General features: G+C 55.1%; 8 protein-coding genes across 8 annotated transcripts; 5 read left to right on the top strand and 3 right to left on the bottom strand.

Moving 5' to 3' along the window:
- The first annotated feature begins 527 nt into the window (after positions 1-527).
- Positions 528-2,535, top strand: H310_08725 (hypothetical protein). Its single transcript, XM_008874582.1, has 8 exons — positions 528-727; positions 778-1,228; positions 1,284-1,398; positions 1,441-1,616; positions 1,676-1,872; positions 1,927-1,993; positions 2,041-2,278; positions 2,325-2,535. Exons 1-8 carry the CDS (start codon positions 577-579, stop codon positions 2,451-2,453), a joined length of 1,524 nt encoding a protein of 507 aa, XP_008872804.1. The 5' UTR covers positions 528-576; the 3' UTR covers positions 2,454-2,535.
- A 456-nt stretch (positions 2,536-2,991) lies between these two features.
- H310_08724 (hypothetical protein) lies at positions 2,992-4,041 on the bottom strand. The gene has a single exon (XM_008874581.1). The coding sequence runs from the start codon at positions 3,991-3,993 to the stop codon at positions 3,028-3,030; it is 966 nt and encodes a 321-aa protein (XP_008872803.1). The 5' UTR covers positions 3,994-4,041; the 3' UTR covers positions 2,992-3,027.
- A 1,195-nt stretch (positions 4,042-5,236) lies between these two features.
- H310_08723 (hypothetical protein) lies at positions 5,237-7,600 on the top strand. The gene is made up of 2 exons (XM_008874580.1): positions 5,237-5,796; positions 5,862-7,600. The coding sequence occupies exons 1-2, from the start codon at positions 5,293-5,295 to the stop codon at positions 7,407-7,409; spliced, it is 2,052 nt and encodes a 683-aa protein (XP_008872802.1). The 5' UTR covers positions 5,237-5,292; the 3' UTR covers positions 7,410-7,600.
- A 266-nt stretch (positions 7,601-7,866) lies between these two features.
- Positions 7,867-9,309, top strand: H310_08722 (pyruvate dehydrogenase (acetyl-transferring) E1 component, alpha subunit). Its single transcript, XM_008874579.1, has 2 exons — positions 7,867-8,042; positions 8,092-9,309. Exons 1-2 carry the CDS (start codon positions 7,934-7,936, stop codon positions 9,168-9,170), a joined length of 1,188 nt encoding a protein of 395 aa, XP_008872801.1. The 5' UTR covers positions 7,867-7,933; the 3' UTR covers positions 9,171-9,309.
- A 337-nt stretch (positions 9,310-9,646) lies between these two features.
- H310_08721 (hypothetical protein) lies at positions 9,647-11,569 on the top strand. Its single transcript, XM_008874578.1, has 4 exons — positions 9,647-10,015; positions 10,076-10,251; positions 10,323-10,539; positions 10,593-11,569. Exons 1-4 carry the CDS (start codon positions 9,700-9,702, stop codon positions 11,156-11,158), a joined length of 1,275 nt encoding a protein of 424 aa, XP_008872800.1. The 5' UTR covers positions 9,647-9,699; the 3' UTR covers positions 11,159-11,569.
- A 37-nt stretch (positions 11,570-11,606) lies between these two features.
- On the bottom strand, positions 11,607-12,776 carry H310_08720 (hypothetical protein). The gene has a single exon (XM_008874577.1). The coding sequence runs from the start codon at positions 12,367-12,369 to the stop codon at positions 11,926-11,928; it is 444 nt and encodes a 147-aa protein (XP_008872799.1). The 5' UTR covers positions 12,370-12,776; the 3' UTR covers positions 11,607-11,925.
- A 161-nt stretch (positions 12,777-12,937) lies between these two features.
- Positions 12,938-13,584, bottom strand: H310_08719 (hypothetical protein; the record flags this gene model as incomplete). Its single annotated transcript, XM_008874576.1, has 4 exons — positions 12,938-13,117; positions 13,163-13,243; positions 13,297-13,481; positions 13,530-13,584. 4 exons carry the CDS (start codon positions 13,582-13,584, stop codon positions 12,938-12,940), a joined length of 501 nt encoding a protein of 166 aa, XP_008872798.1.
- Positions 13,585-14,697: 1,113 nt separating this feature from the next.
- H310_08718 (hypothetical protein) lies at positions 14,698-15,842 on the top strand (the record flags this gene model as incomplete). Its single annotated transcript, XM_008874575.1, has 3 exons — positions 14,698-14,805; positions 14,865-15,221; positions 15,270-15,842. 3 exons carry the CDS (start codon positions 14,698-14,700, stop codon positions 15,840-15,842), a joined length of 1,038 nt encoding a protein of 345 aa, XP_008872797.1.
- Between the last annotated feature and the right edge of the window lie 96 nt (positions 15,843-15,938).

Raw genomic sequence — 15,938 nt, 5'->3', positions numbered from 1 at the left:
TACATTTTTTAATTTGATTCGAAGCTCCACATCTAGTTTAGTTGACAATTAAAACTTGAGGTATCCAAACTCGGCCTTAGCAAAATCACTCTATAAAGAAAATACAATAAAATTTCTGGAGCGGGCTATGTTGTTTTGAAGTGGTATAAAAAAATCAAGTTGTTTCAATTGCACTGTATATGCTTTAATCAAGTGAATAACTACCTGACAGTTTTTGTGAAACGGAGTAGTAGATTGGAGAAGATACAAAATTTCAAGTCTAATTGTAGTCGTATCTTGAACGATGCTATTTGGTAGCATGTACCGTCGATACATTGTACGTGTACAGCCAAATTGTATGAGCAACTCTGAGTATATATCGTGAAATATTGCAATATATTGAAATACCAAAATATTATTTCACGGACTCGTCGGTCTGCCACGTCTTGAAGAAAGTTTTTTGGAAAATCTTTTTCGTAGGATAAAATAACCATGGTCATTAAAAAACACACTTTGACTCTGTATGAGATGAATTTATTGTAACTCGAGTGCTGCTATCTTCGCCTCTCATCTCCCTCGGTCGTGCAAGCACCCCCGATGGTTGTCGTGCATGTCGTTCTCCTCACCGCAGCGCTTGCGATCATCGCGCTGCATGGATATGGAATGCTGTCAAACTTCCTCCGGTTTGCATGCCACTTGTACTTTCGACGGATCACAGTCCATGGCGTCAATCACCTCCCGCGAGAAGGTACGGCAGATGTAAGCTTCCAGGACGCCGTACACGACATTCCTTCGCAGGTCCTGTCGTCGTATGTCCGAACCACCCGAACATGATGATCGACGTCCTACTCGTCTTGACTCAGTGCACGCACATGGGACGCAACCCCTACGCGTGGGCGAAAGCGTCCATGTTCAAGAACCCTATTGCAGGTCGAATCTTGCGAGCGCTTGGGGCGGTCCCTGTGTTTCGACCGCCAGGGAAGTTTGCAAACCAAGATGTGGACTCGGAGAAAACACCCGAGGAAATTGCCGCTGCGACGCGCCACATGTTTGAGGACACGTGGAAGGTGCTCCATGCTGGCCACCTTGTCGTGTTGTTTCCTGAAGGCACGTCCTACACATTGCCGCACATGTTGGAGTTGCGCACGGGGGTCATGCGTGTTGCAACTGGCTTCGTCAAGGCGTACGACACACCCATCACGGTCGTGCCGGTCGGGTTGACGTATTTCAACAAAGACCACTTCCGCAGGTACTGTCATGATAATGTTGCGCAACATGGGACCCCGACGCTCATGACCACACAGCGAAGTTTCGTTGGAGTTTGGCGAACCGATCGTCGTCGATCAGTCGGTGATTCAAACAGACGCATTTCGCGCCGACGAGCGCGCAGAAGTGAAGCGGTTGACTGGAGAACTCCAGGTACTCGACGCCGTCTTCACTCGCTCGAGCTTATCGATGTAGGAACGCATGCATCGTGTCACGTTGAACGCACACGACTTTGAGTCGTTCCGTGTCGCGCGCACGATTCGCCGCCTCTACTGCGCCGAACCGCTGCACCCCAAAGACGACGTCCACTTCACCCAGCAGCTCGTGGACCTCGTCGAGGGCAAGTTGACTGCCAAAGAGACCGAGACTGTGTATGCATGCGTCTCCACCATGCTGTCTGCTTCGATTGACGCGTTCGTGGCGGCTGTAGCGTGCTGACCCAGCTCAAGGCAGACGTGACCAAGTACCAGCATGCGCTCGATGACCTGCGCATCAAGGATAGCGACTTACTTCTGGACGTGAAAGAGTCGCTTGTCACGCTGGCTATTGAGCGCCTGATGTATTTGCTCGTGCTGTTGCCGGTGGCCACCCCCGGCTTGTTGTTGAATTTGCCATTTTACTTTTTGGGTATTCGCATCTCTCGTGATCGAGTTGCCACTGACGACAAAGTCTCGTGTGTAGGCACGAAGCTCAACGTGCTGGCTGGGTACACCGAGTCGAGGAGTATGTTCAAACTGGCGGCGGGCATGTAAGGGACGCGGGTCGATGTCGGTGGTATGATGAGGTTGCTGGTAGTGTTCTTGTCCCGGCGCAGTGGATCGTGCTTATTTCGACGGCCGCGTGCATTTACGGATCGTCGGCCGCATACGTTCTCATGATTGCCCTGCCCTTCTTCCTCTACTCGCATATTCGTGTGCTGGAAGAAAGCCGCACGATCATGGAAAACGTTTGGTACCTGGCAAACCTTGCGACGAGAAAGGAACGCATTGAGAGTCTGCGCACGGAGCGCAAGGCCCTCGTGACGACTGTTCAGGTCAGTGTGGCTCATGCTCGACAACCACATGACGGAAAAGTTGTAGAACTTGGTCAACGCACTCGTCAAGGACCCTGTCATACAACAAATCAAGAAGGTCAACTCGTCACCGGCACTCCGTCCCGCCGGGTTGAGTCTCCGATATCGACAAGAGTCTCGAAGCGCCTTCGTTTAACGTTGCAGTCACTCGTTCATGTCGTAGGGGTAGAATAGCATGCTTTCGTTGTAACAAACACACCAACGACCATATTTGCAAACACGCGTTTGATCAAAGCGCGTTGTGGTGGATGCTTCCATCGTCATTCCTCCTACATACATGCCACAATTGTATCCCGATGGAACACCGACTGCGTACGTCTCAGCGGCATCCATCCTGCTTTCCTGACCCCTTCGACCCACGCGGCGTAAGTCCTGTCGTAGTCGCGACAGAGGGTAACTCCCTCTCCCCGTCTTGCGGGGAGAGAGGGTTGTCGGCAGCGACCATCCTGTCGAGTCCTCTCAGGTGTCCGCGCGGCACCTGCGAGGACCCAAGTTGACATGTTCAAAATTCCGTTCCCTCTCATTCGCAGGGGGTTTATGAGAAACCTCGGCAAATTCGCAAAAAACCGTCGAAAAATTGTGTCCTTGCCTTCGATTTGGCTTGCAAAATATTCAAAATCCTGAAAAATGCGCGAAACTGCGCATTTTCCTCTAGACACTAGCCACATGCAACGACGAAAAGGAATTGTATGGTACATGATAAGTTAGGTCTATTGAATGGGATGGACGTGCTTGCACATGCGGCAGGCGCACGCGGGTCCCGACAGATTGGAATGCCGCCATGTTTTGGACAGCGTTCGGTTGTGCTTGCAGACGAGCGACCGGTGCATCTTGCCAGCGTCTGTATCTATGCTCGCGTGCAGCAAGAAGAAGAGCATGACAGGGTCGCGGACACGAGGTTCCATCGCGTCGAAGGAAAAGTTGGCGTTTGGCTGGAACTCGGTCGTGAGGAATACGACTGCGTCCACGACGTCGTCCACGTCAAACGAGAGAAACTTTGCGTCCATCAAGCTGAGATCGAGGAAGTATTGCGCGTCGTCGAGTTGCGATGGAGCGAGCGTGATTTTGCCGTCGGACATGGCTTGTTGAAATCGCCGATGCAACGTCTGGTGCATGATGCGGAATCCAAGGCGCTTCAAGATTTGGCATTCCAGGACGAGAACGTGGTGCCACGTCCAGTTGCCCTTGCCTGCTCGGCCTTGCCGTTGCTGGAGGGTTTCCTTCACACGAAGCTTGGACAGTGCAGCGTGCGTTTCGCTAAACTTGGCTGTGATCCAAATGCACGCAATGCTGACGACTTCAAGCCATTCCAGTGATATCGGTTGAATCTTGAGGAATCGATCGAGGAGTGACGTGCTCATGTGGATCGTGTCTTGCATCAGGCCCAAATTGCTTGTCAATGTATATAGGGCAGCGACGTAAAGGTTTCGGTCTTGAGTGGTGACATACCGCGTCTGCCTTGCTGACGCCGATCGTTGCCACGGAAACCCTGCAGTAGAAGCAGAAGCTGCGGTTGATGCGACGGCGGCACCTGTGGTCGTCCCCTTGTTGTGCAGCCACCCTCGATGTAACGTGAACTTGTCGGTGAGTTGCACGTCGCGGCGGCAGCATCGTTTCATCGATATCTCATCATCCTCCACCGACGGAGACAGGGACCGCTTCGCGGTAAGCACCATAGAGGCGGGAAATGCCAGAATGAGCCATCATGGTGCTGCGGTGTTGCGTGTTGATACGGTACTGTCAGTGGCGGTTGTTTTCGCGGTCAAACCCGGCGCCGTTTCGACTGCAAAATTCCACCAATCCGGAATTGCTGAAATGTGCTTGCGGCCTCTGATTGGCGGAGTTTCTCGGTCGACTTCGAATGCGAAGTCGGCGAGGACTTCGATTTTAGTTTGAGCAACTTGGAGCTGCATCCGCACAACTTGGCGGCGACGACGCCCTCCGTCGCCGCCTCCAAGGTTACTCCTTGTCACCACCGCCGAGTACGCGATGCGAAATGCGGGGCTTACTTTCGCGTCTCCAGTGAATGGGCTTGACCCAGGCATAGACGCCGCAGACACCAACTGTGGTGTCTCCGAATAGCAGTACTTGTATCAACTTCCTGCATTCCCCATGCATTAAGACGTATCAATTCGCCCCAAGGGACTTGACACCGAAGTCCTTCTCAGCATTACACCACTGCGGATGTCGACTCCCAAGTGTTTGCACATTATGGTGTGTTAGCTCCGACAGACTCGATCAAGGCTTTGAACTCTCGTGCACGATAATGGATAGTCAACCGTCGTGATCGTCCCCTTCAGTTGGCACTTGATGTGCTGGCCGGATGCGACTCGGTGAAGATGAAGGCCAACTGGACGCTACTTTGAGTCATTGCAAGCAGGCACGATACGCACCTGTCCAGTACATGTCGTGGAACATTGAGGTCGATCATTTCTCGTCCATGGCGAAATAGATAGTTCCCGCACATGTCGTCGAACGAGATTTCCTCTCGCGAAATGTCGTATCTCATGCTTAATCGGTAGATTATGTGACAGCGTTTGTCGCTGCGTGTGTCGGGGTCGCTCTCGCCGCTCGGGCAGCGAGAGTGGCAATGTCGACGGTAGCTTGGCGTCCTGCTGACATTGCAATCCCCCCAACACGCCATGTCTCTTCGTCCCCTCCATGATGGTCACACGAGCTGCTATGCGACTCTGCCCGTCCTCCTGATACAGCCCTATGGTCCCTTGCTCGACGACACACAGGCCCGTTGCACTTCCGTCTTCGGGTTGGAGGGGAACGCTGGCGCCAGAACGCTGGAATGCCGCCATCTCCTTCGTCCATAATGTACGAACCAATCAAATCCCGATATTCGTACAAAGTACGTACTGTACGTACAATTGCCTCGCCTGTGATTGGCGGAGGATTAGTCGGGTATCTTTCGTGATTTATCGAACACGGGCGTTGCTGTGCTGCAGAAGGATGGGATGTGATGAGGGATGGAACGCAACCTCAGTTTCCCAATGGCTCCATCGACAAGAGGAGGGTCCGCGACCGCTGCGATGCCGGCATCGTGCACCGTTGGCAGCGTCCCTGATGTCCTGTCGGATCTCGAAAAGGAACACTTCACGAACGTGGCGAAACACATGACCCAAGCGTTGCTGGCAGCGACCAACTTGTCCCAAGCCATGCCATGGAAACTCGTGTACGACAAACCGTTCTCGATTTACCGCACGGAACTATGCGGCCTTGGTCCGTGCAACGTCCATGCTGTGACGAAGCTCGTCGCTCACATCGACGAGGTAACGGACGCCTTAATCACAACTTCCACCAACGCGTACAAGTCGATGATGACAACTTTGGGGTCCGACTTTGTCGATGGAGCTGTCCTTGCCAACATCTTGACCCCCACGACGGAAAACCCGTTTCGATATGTTGGACTCAAGTGGGCCGCGTTCAAAGGTTCTGTCATGTCCAAAGACAAGGACTTCATCCTGCTGGAGGTAATCGATACTCGTTCTGTCGTGGGCAGCCACGAGCATTCGTGTAATTGCTTTGTTCATCGTAGTACGTCGACATGATCGAAGATGCCCATGGCAAGAAGACAGCGTTTCGAGTGATGCAATCCGTCGACGTCCCGAGTTCCGTGGATGCGTCGTCGCATCACTCATCCGGGCGATACACCCGTGAACATGTCCCCCTCGTGGGATTCATCTACCACACCACGGGGAAGAAAGGCGAACTCCGCATGACGTACACATGCAACATGGACACGAAGGGCGACTTGCCGATCTGGGCCGCCAACAGCGCGATCCAGTCCCATGTGGACAAGTGCATCACTCGCACGCTCAAGTACATTGAAGTACAACGCGTGCTACAGGACGAAGGCGGGAGCTTTGACCTGCCGCAGCGAGTGATCCCCATGTCTGGCAACGCCGACTACTGCCACGTATGCGAGAAGAAGTTCAAAACAATGTTTCGACCTCGTTACAGCTGCCTCAAGTGCGCCAAGTACGTATGCAGCAACTGCTACTCGTTCCGCACGGCGTCCGTCCCTGAGCTTGGCGAACGCTTGCTTCGCGTGTGCACAGTGTGCGTCGTCCAAGTCCGACAAGCACGCCGCGGATCGTCCGACCTGCACAAGAAGGAATCGCTGGATCGTCTGTCGCTTGCATGCGAGGACGCGCGACAAAAGCGGCAGACCCTCGACGAAGTCCTCAACTCGGTGCGGCACATGATCACAACCGACTACAAGTTATTTTCTTCCCATGACTCGCACAGGGGCATTTCTGGGAAGTTTGGGGTAAATTCCCGAGGGATCGCTGGGAATATTCCCAATTCCATCACAAGTCAACATGGTGGTGCTGGCGGGATCGCGATGTTGCGGCGACGCGTAACAGTCGGCCCCCAAGAACTAACGCCAGCGCTGGAGATGTTCAAAGACGGATTGCCAAGCTTGATGCTGCAGCAACAGCAAACGTCTGCAGTGGCAAGAGGTCAACCGAAGCAGACGACGCCAGATAAGCGGAGATCGACCGTCGGACCGGGCGACCTCAAGTCATCGCTTGCAGCGTTCCATCATGACTTCCGTCCAGGCAAACTTGCGGCAGCCACGCGTCACCGCGAAGATGAAGTAAGGTCGGACAATGGGTCCATGTGTCTGAGCTCGTCAGATTCGGAAGATGACGACGACGACGAGATGTCGGATCACGAACGCGACGACCTTGAAGCGGAGGTCCCGCCGCGGCGGGGAATTCAGTTGACCGAGTCGGCGCTCAACCTGCACCAGAAGCGATCGAAAGAGTTGGAGAAACAGTCTGAAGCGATCCACAAACTCGCCAACTCTCTTGCGAGGCAATACTCGGACAGCCAACAAACCAGTGTTGGCAGCCATTCCCGCAAGAGCTCATTGGACGACCTCATGCCGATGTCGGTTTCCGTGGCGTCGTCGTCCGTGCGGAAAGCATCCACAAACACCATCGTTCTATTTGACATGGACGAAACGCGCGACTTGGAAAGGCTGCAGGCGTTCCAGCACAGCACATGCGCCAAGCGACGAAGTTCCGGCCCAGAATTGTTCCAATCGTCGCATCCCCCCAGTAGCTGTATGTTCTGAGCACATCTTGTCCAGTATATGCGGTTTCTGTCATCGTCTCTCGCGCCGGTAGCAGTGCGTCCCGACGGCCCGGCGCTACCGCCGCATGGTACGTCGATGCGACTGTAACCTGTGAATCTCTCCACCAAGGATATGCCGAGTCTCGTTTAAATGTCCGCCTTCAATTTGCATAATTTTCACCTTCCTTGTCGTATTTATTTTCTAAGGTTAAGTGTTTACTTGATATGTGTATGGAATTACAAACAAATACAACCATAACGCCATCAGTGCTCGGCAAAACAATAAGAAGAAGTGTATTGAGCAATGACTATATTTTTTTAACGCATCCTTTCAAGGAAAACCGAACTTAAAAAGGACTTCCCCTGCACCCCGCGACTCAAATGGACCAATCAAAATCGCGAAAAACCACTCCACGTCCCTAAATCAACCAATGAGATGGCGACCCAAGCGACCGGTTCGACTGCCGCCGATGACGAGAGATTGAGAGGTGGCGACGGTATTCATTGCCCAAAGTTCCTTGCAACATGCTCAGCCGCTTGCAACGCTCGTTCAAGCCCGCAGCGCTGTCTCGCGGGTTTGCTGCCGCCTCCCAAGGCCATAAGTTTGAGCTTGCGCGCCCTTTCAAGTTGCACAGTACGATCCGACACTGCCTCCTGACGAATGCTCATCCACGATGATGTAGACTTGGAAGAAGGCCCGGCCTGCGGCGATTCGGCGTACGCCACCCGCGAAGAACTGCTGCACTACTACCGCCTCATGTACACGATGCGCCGCATGGAAATCACGTGTGACAACGAGTACAAGGCGCGCACGATCAAGGGGTTCTGCCACTTGTACGATGGTCAAGAAGCCGTTGCGACCGGTGTCGAAGCTGCTCTCAACCGCTCGGACGCTTGGATTACGTCTTACCGCTGCCACTGCACCATGTTGGCCCGCGGCGGCACTGTGGCTGGTATTTTGGCCGAATTGTTCGGGAACAAGTCGGGCTCGATTGGTGGCAAGGGCGGTTCCATGCACTTTTATAACAAGAAGGAGAACTTCTACGGCGGCCAAGGTATTGTCGGTGCCCAAGTGCCCGTCGGTGTCGGTTTGGCCTTCGCCTCCAAGTACAACCACAAGGGTGACGGCCCCATGCCTTGCTCCATCACCATGTTCGGCGATGGTGCGGCGAACCAAGGCCAAATTTGGGAAGCCGTCAACATGGCGGCGTTGTGGAAGCTTCCCGCGATCATCTGTATTGAAAACAACCACTACGGCATGGGTACATCCACGGAACGACACTCGAGCAACCAAGTGTACTACACGATGGGCAACAAGATCCCTGGTATCTGGTGCGACGGGAACGACGTGCTGGCCGTGCGCGAATGCACCAAGTTTTTGAAGGAGTGGACCGGCGCGAACAAGGGCCCGATCTACGTCGAGATGTGTACGTACCGATACCACGGCCACTCGATGTCGGACCCTGGTGTGACATACCGCAACCGCGAAGAAATCTCCAACATGCGCGCGTCGCGGGACCCGATTGAAAGCGTCAAGAAGCGTCTCCTCGAAAGCGGCCTGGCCACCGCCGACGAAATCAAGGAAATCGAAAAGGAAGTCCGAAAAGAAGTCGTCGAAGCCACGAAGGAAGCCAAGGCAAGCGGCCGCCCGGACGACGAAGTTGCGTTCAAGGACGTGTATGCGGACGAGAACGGCAAGAACGCGTACCCGCCGTTCATCCGACGCCCCGACTACACCAAGAGCTTGTACCATGGCAAGTAAATGCACACCACGACCACCGCGACTTGCTTTAGTAGATGGTTTCTCGTGTTAAATGCCAACCCACATGATGTTCGACATGGCCATTGCCGCTGGCATCTGGCACTGGGCTGTTCGTCAACGGGTTTAGTACTTGAGCCGCAGACAAATAGTACTTTGGAAATACTAACCCACACCATGCTTCATTCTGGCAGGTGTGTCCTGTTAGTACCGAGACTTAGTACAACTAACGTAAGACAGTATTGACTCCGCCCTGTCGTATGACCAGTTCCAGGCCAGCATTGCTTCTAAAATTATGAAAAAATATCCCAAAACTTCTTCAAATTCCCAGAATTCTATCAAATTTGAAGAAACAGTAGTCCAAATGTCGAAAATCTCGTTCAGAATTGTGGGTCACTTGACTACTTTCGGAGAAACACGATGTAACTCACATATGCGCTGGGATCAAAGTTACCTTGAATAAGTACTTGAATGTCCATGTCAAAATGTCGCACACAGCCAACACACATCTCGCGGGGCGAAGGTTCCAGCCATGGTGTCGATGGCCGCGTGGGCAACGGCCGCCGTCGTTGCATGCTGCGTGACGTCCGTGAGTGGCCAAGAGCGGCTGGATGCGCCAGTACTTGTGTTCGAGGATGACATTGCCCCGGCGCAAGATTGCCACGCACGTACGATGGGCCACTTGGACTCGATGGTGCCAGGTGCGTTCGCTCAGAGCGAGTACTTCGACTGTTTCCGGCCGCAAGACCAAGTGTTTGCGTACTTGGACGCCATGGCGGCGAAGACGGTCGAGGCGACGGCCCATCGTGTGACGATCGCCACGTTTCCCATCACCACGACTGTATATGGTACCGTCCATGAGCCGTCGTCCGACGAGTGCGTGCACTACTGATCCGTGTCGAGGGTAGATCGAGTCGTACCAGCGTATAAGTTGTCGACGACCACGAATTCGACCAAGAAAAGCATCTACTTTCAAAGCGGGATGCATGCACGCGAATGGATTTCCATCACGTCGACCGTCTTTACGTGGGCAAGTCTCGTCGACGCCGCCGTGGCGACGACAGCGCGTTCCGCGATGGCCAAGGTATTTCAGCGATCCTTTCCATCGTAGCCAGTGCCATTGTGACCGAGATGCTGACTTGCTTTTCGTGGTAGCTTCTCGACAAGTACGACGTCGTGTACGTCCCGATCGTAAACCTCGACGGGTACATGCACACGTGGAGCAGCCCAACCCACCGCTACCATCGCAAGAACATGCAGTTTCGGTCGTATGACCCCCTCAACAACGAGACAAACATGACTGCCGGCGTCGATTTGAATCGGAATTTTGGCCCGACCGACGACGACAACGAGGACAGCCTCGTGTACTCGGGTACAGCGAACCACCAACCGACCCCTCTCATGGTTCGTGCTCCTGTGTTGCAGGGCTGTACCCATTCAGCGAGCCTGAAGTGCAGGGCATTCGAGCGTTTGTGGACTCGACCCAGAGCGCAACCAACGGCGCCGAGTTGGCCGGCGTGCTCGACATCCACAGCTACGGCGGGTTGATTCTAACGCCGTTTGGGAATTCGTCTACCGCGCCGGACCATCCATTTGACGTGGCCTTTTACAAGGTCGGTCAAGACGTGCAATCGGCCCTCCGACGCGTCGACGGTGGGAATTACACAGCGATGCAAGCGTTCGACTTGTATTTTGCCCAAGGCATGTTTTGCGACTACGTGTTTGCCACGTACCACCTCCCGACACTCGTGATTGAGATCGAAGGCACGGACTTCCGCGCCCCACCGGCGTCGATTCGAACGCGAGGACGCGAGATTGCAGCCGCCGTCGTCGCGTTTGCCCAGAGTTTGGACGGATGGGCAGCCGACACGAAGAGGGTTGCTCGACCTGGCAACAAGGCAGGATTGTCGTCGCTGGCAGTGCCATGCTACCAGACCAAGCTCTGGTCGTGGTGCCTCGGATTTTTAATTGTCCGAGGCATCGGGTGGTAGATCAGGCGCGACTTGTTCGTGTTGTGCATGAACGTCGTCATCGTAACTTATTCCGATATCAAAACATGTCGACCGACCATCGCATTTGCAACGCGCCGCCGATGCTTCGATTGCCGCAACTCGGCGATGCGACCAAGCTAAGAGCTTGGGGACATGCTTGGGCCGACGCTGTGCACTGGGCTGCTGAAGTGCCACAAGCTGAAGCTGATGAATATGCATGGTTCAACCTTGTGGCACGCGTGGGGTTCGCCACTCGACGTCGCCGCGAATCAAGGCATCGCTGCCTCGGACAACCTAGTTCAGTCCATGCTCGGTCATCCTAGCAGTCCCGCCTGCCCGTCAGAGAGCGCGCCGACCCCAAACCACCTTGGATATGTCGACTGCACGATGCGGGCCATCGTTCGACCGCCCTGCAGTTTCACGATGGCGGTTGCATCGTTCCATACGCCAAGGGTCCAAAAATACAAATGCAGCAAGCGGCGTCCATCGTGGCCCGCGCGCGACACGTCGTTGCGTGGAATGTGCACACGATCCGGAGGGTCTACCTGTTCGTGGGCTTGATATTCATTCTGGTGTCTCGATCGCCGGCCCTGGAGGCGATTACCGCCCCTCCACCGTCGACGCTCACACCGCAACTTCAACTGTTTGCGACAAATTGCCAAAGTCGCTGTGACCGTCTCGGTCCCTTCGCCTGCTCCGTCGAGGGATGCCCCGTCCTATGCAACACCACCCAGTCCCCGTACTACCGCCAAATCTGGCCGACCCTCTCAGCCGTATGCGACGCACAGTGCCAAACAGCTATGCCCGGTCTGTGTGCTGGCTCCACTACTTGCGCCGACATCTGCCTCGGCCAAGCGCGAGCCCTCTTGCAAAGGCCGACGTCCGCGGCATTGCCGCTCTTTGCGTCGATTCATGTCCTGCCGTCGCTGGGTCCGACCTTCTGGTCCACGTTGGTGTTGATTCCGTTGGCAGCCGCCGACGTGCTCGTGTCCCTCATAAAGCTGGGCCCGCACCTTCGAGCCACGGACGAGGAAATCTACAACAATTCGTATTCGTTCGTCAACAAGCTCGTTGCGGTGCTCGACGCCCCCACACACTTTTTCACGGCCGCGACGATCGCGTTCGAAGTCAAATGCCTCGTTTTTGACGACTCGGACGGGTATGGGCTGTCCATCACGGTCGTCCTCCACTTGATCTCGCTCATCGTCCATGCCGTCCCAAGTGCGGTCACGAGGCTCCGCCAGGGCCACCGACGCGACGTACAACAGATGCAACCCGACGAGGGGCAATGCGCTGCGCCTATGCCACGTGCAACCCCCATCGCAGTCTCGGCCTCCCCCCGACTTTCAATCCCGTCTCGACCTACCACAACGCCGTTGGCGATGGGCCAGTCCATTTAACACGGTTGAACCCCTTGCGTTTGAGTTGGAAGACGGTCGCGCCAGGGCATCCCATCATGCGCGATGGAGGGCCAAGTGCGCGGGCGAATCATAGCGTCGTGCCGATGATGGCTTCCAGCCTCGTGGGTTAAACATCGCGATGCCGTTGTACTACAATCTAGTGCCTTCTAACTTTCTTCGATGCGCCATTGCTCTCGTGCGCTGGCCGAGAATTGCTCTTCCCACGTATGGAGTGCCTCCATCAACCTGCCCATGGCTCTCCTCGTCGTGCCAACGGGTAGAAAAGGCGTGTTCTGGCGGAAGCAGTGGACGACAGAATGTGCTTTGAGGGACAAATTCAGGCAAGGTCGCAGGCACGATCCATACGATATAAATTAGATCACGACAGCTTGACGTCCACGAGCTTGTCGAGGGGTCGCAAGTGGCTAGAGCTTGCTGAGTGGTCTTTCGCGTCGGCTGCCAACGTGTTGGCTTTGGTGTCGATCGGTTTGGCATGCTCGAGGAGACTGGGGGTGGGCGCGATCGCTTGGAGGCAATTGTGTCGCACCACGGGCAGGTCCTACTTGTTGCAGTGAGTGTCATGTAGGCAGAGGCAAGTCGTGACTTTATAGTCCGTCTTGGGGGGAGATTTGGGGGCGTCGAGTTTCTCGAGCTTGTGCTTGGGCGGCGACGTTCGAGTGTCAAACTACCACCTCAACGTGACAAAGGGGGCGGCACTCACGGACGTGGTGGACCCACCTTGTCGACTGCTTCGAGTTCGCTGAACAACACGAGATTGCCGTGGGAGGCCGACGTCGGCGGCAATTTCGGCAGTGGTTCCAAATGCTGCGGCATAAGAATGCTGCTGTTGGATGGAAACCGTTTGTGCATGCTGCTTGACGAGGGAGGCGAGGACAGGTCATGGCCGCCCGACGTCGACCTCGCTGCAGCAACGACGACCCGTCACTCGTGGATGAAGGAATTGGGATTACCTCTCGATCGTGCGTCGGCGTCCACCGCCGGTGGCGGCAGCCCCTTGGCCAACATCGACTGTTGTGAAACCGATCTCCACGAATCGTCAACACTGTCGCGGATCGAAACTGCCTCAACCGCGCTCACAACTTCCTTCACCAAACTGCCCCATGCTACCTCGAAGAGGACAACCTCTGAAACAACTCCTTCGGAAATGTCGACTAGGGTAACACATTCCTCAGCTCGATGGAGTTGCCCTTGCTATCCGCTCAATCGGTCAAGAGAAGGGTGGCGCTCGAACACGCCATGATCGTGCCCGTACGATCCATCAGGGAGTGACGTAGAACAGTGTCAATCTCATTGCATGTGGACGGTCCCATGTGGAAGTAGACTTGAATGGCCTAGCCTGCTCCAGCCCACGGGAGCTCATCGCTCGCCCCTTTATCTTGGCCTGTGCTGGGAGCGAGCGTGCCACATGGCGCTTCCGCATGGGATCTCGCAGCAGGTTGAAGCTTCACACTATTTTATGTCAATTCGGTGACGTGGTTTTATTATACCTGTCTTTTGTATGCCCTTGGTGATGATCACATTCTGCAGCGTTCAAAATAGCCACCGCACTGTCTGTGTTCCTACGACGGATTTGCGTGAAATTTTAGTACATGCAGTGTTCAAAATAACGCTCACATGTCGACATAACGATCAAAATAGCGTCAAGAATTCAAACGATTCCGCCTGGATTGAACAACGATGTGACGCCAACTTGCGACGCCCGACGCTGGGGACGTCGCAGTCCTTGCGATGGCTGAACCTGTACACTGCGTTGTGGTTCTTTTGGTGTGCGTATCGACCTGTTTGGGGTTATCCATGTGTTGCGCCACCAGCCACCACCACCGAGACGCGGGAATCGAACGAAAGTGGCATCCCGCTGTTCCTTCGCGTGCGCCGTGGTCACGGATCGAGTAAAGGTTAGCTCCATTGGCACGGCCTACCTCCTACATGCCTCGGCTCGCGCCGCCGTCTCCTTGAGGTAAGATAGAGTCCCTCCATACTGCATAGAACAGTCGCTGGTGCGCTGTCGCCATCTCCTGGGTCAGGAGATGGAATGCCAACTCACCTCACACTAATTTCAGTCATATCCCACTTTCAACGTGGAACACGAGTTGTCGCATTCTCCATCTCGACGACGCAATGGTGCCGAAGCTGCCGCTTCCTCCTGGGTTCTTCGTGTGCCCGCCGCTGTCCTCCACCGAGCGGGAACGGTACCTTCAATGGGCTGACGACTTGGCAATTGATGTCGTATGTGTCTCCCACCGTCATGTCTACTCCATCGGCTCACGTCGTTGGAGATGATGTAGATCGAAGGTGCGCAACTTGTGAACGGTCCCGTCACGTGGAGGCTCCGATCCGACGAGTCGGACCTCAGGATCTTTCGAGGATACAGCCCGGCGTCCCCACCCGGCGCGTACTTGTACATGGGTGTGATGGACGTGTTTGCCACGATCGAAGAAGTGGTCGACCTGTTTCGGACCGACTCGCCAATTCAAGCGAAACAGTATGCCCAGCGCTTTGGCCAAGACCTTCTCGACATGGCCAACCTGTATTCCATCGCGACGCCGTCTGAAGAAGACTCGAGGATGGTCTCCGTGACGTGGCGGGCGTACAAAAAGCCTGTGCCGGGGGTCACCATGAAGCGGGATGCGTGTCTACTGGAGGTTCCATACTCGATTCGTTTCCGTTGACGGTTGGTCACGCTGTCGTAGTGCCACCGCGACTTCGACGTGAATGGCCGCCGCGGCCGCGTGTGCGCCATCAAGTCGGTGCACATTGCGGCGTGCCCCGACATGGAAGCTGACTTTGGCCTGGTGCGCATGACAAACTATGGCAGTGGCCATGTCTTCATTGAGAGCGACCGACCGGGATACCTCCACATGTCGTACCTCCTGCACGGAAACGTCTCCCACGGCAGCCGCATTGAGAACTTTGTCGGGAACGTGTTGAAGCGCAGGCAACAGCTCACGGACAAGGCCATCACGCGGCGGTGCCGCAGCGTCACCAACATTGACGTGTGGTTGCGAGAGAATCGCGCCGCTCGGACGCCGTCGCTGCCTGAACACATGTGGATGCTGCCATCGATGCGTCAGTCGTGCTTTCACTGCCTCAAGGGGTTTGGCGCGTTTGGTCGCAAGGCGAATTGTACAAAGTGCGGACAGGTCAGGCATGTTTCACGGCGTTGTGCGAGTGGCGTCGACCGCACCGTGCCTGTGCAGACCCGTGCGAGATGCCGTCGCGATCGTCGTGCACGTTGTCGCAACTCTCGATACCTGTTTGTGTAGGTTGTGTGTGGGAAATGCATGTTCAAGTGGAACCTGACGTCGTCCGCGTTGATATCCGTGTGCTCAAAATGCTCGTTGGTCGTGCCTCTCGGGACG

This window comes from Aphanomyces invadans (assembly GCF_000520115.1).
Source record: "Aphanomyces invadans strain NJM9701 unplaced genomic scaffold supercont1.18, whole genome shotgun sequence".
Lineage (NCBI taxonomy): Eukaryota > Oomycota > Saprolegniomycetes > Saprolegniales > Verrucalvaceae > Aphanomyces > Aphanomyces invadans.
This window is presented reverse-complemented; position numbering and strand designations above follow the sequence as displayed.

What these genes read in the sequence shown, in the direction of transcription:
- H310_08725 (XM_008874582.1), top strand. Translation starts at nt 577, where the DNA reads ATGGTTGTCGTGCATGTCGTTCTCCTCACCGCAGCGCTTGCGATCATC. An exon ending in GGTTGACTGGAGAACTCCAG is followed by an intron (nt 1,399 to 1,440) that starts GTACTCGACGCC and finishes TTATCGATGTAG; the next exon opens with GAACGCATGCATCGTGTCAC. An exon ending in TTTGCCATTTTACTTTTTGG is followed by an intron (nt 1,873 to 1,926) that starts GTATTCGCATCT and finishes TCTCGTGTGTAG; the next exon opens with GCACGAAGCTCAACGTGCTG.
- H310_08724 (XM_008874581.1), bottom strand. Translation starts at nt 3,993, where the DNA reads ATGGTGCTTACCGCGAAGCGGTCCCTGTCTCCGTCGGTGGAGGATGAT.
- H310_08723 (XM_008874580.1), top strand. Translation starts at nt 5,293, where the DNA reads ATGGAACGCAACCTCAGTTTCCCAATGGCTCCATCGACAAGAGGAGGG. An exon ending in AGGACTTCATCCTGCTGGAG is followed by an intron (nt 5,797 to 5,861) that starts GTAATCGATACT and finishes TGTTCATCGTAG; the next exon opens with TACGTCGACATGATCGAAGA.
- H310_08722 (XM_008874579.1), top strand. Translation starts at nt 7,934, where the DNA reads ATGCTCAGCCGCTTGCAACGCTCGTTCAAGCCCGCAGCGCTGTCTCGC. An exon ending in GCGCCCTTTCAAGTTGCACA is followed by an intron (nt 8,043 to 8,091) that starts GTACGATCCGAC and finishes ACGATGATGTAG; the next exon opens with ACTTGGAAGAAGGCCCGGCC.
- H310_08721 (XM_008874578.1), top strand. Translation starts at nt 9,700, where the DNA reads ATGGTGTCGATGGCCGCGTGGGCAACGGCCGCCGTCGTTGCATGCTGC. An exon ending in CATCACCACGACTGTATATG is followed by an intron (nt 10,016 to 10,075) that starts GTACCGTCCATG and finishes TGTCGAGGGTAG; the next exon opens with ATCGAGTCGTACCAGCGTAT. An exon ending in GGACAGCCTCGTGTACTCGG is followed by an intron (nt 10,540 to 10,592) that starts GTACAGCGAACC and finishes CCTGTGTTGCAG; the next exon opens with GGCTGTACCCATTCAGCGAG.
- H310_08720 (XM_008874577.1), bottom strand. Translation starts at nt 12,369, where the DNA reads ATGGACGATGAGCGAGATCAAGTGGAGGACGACCGTGATGGACAGCCC.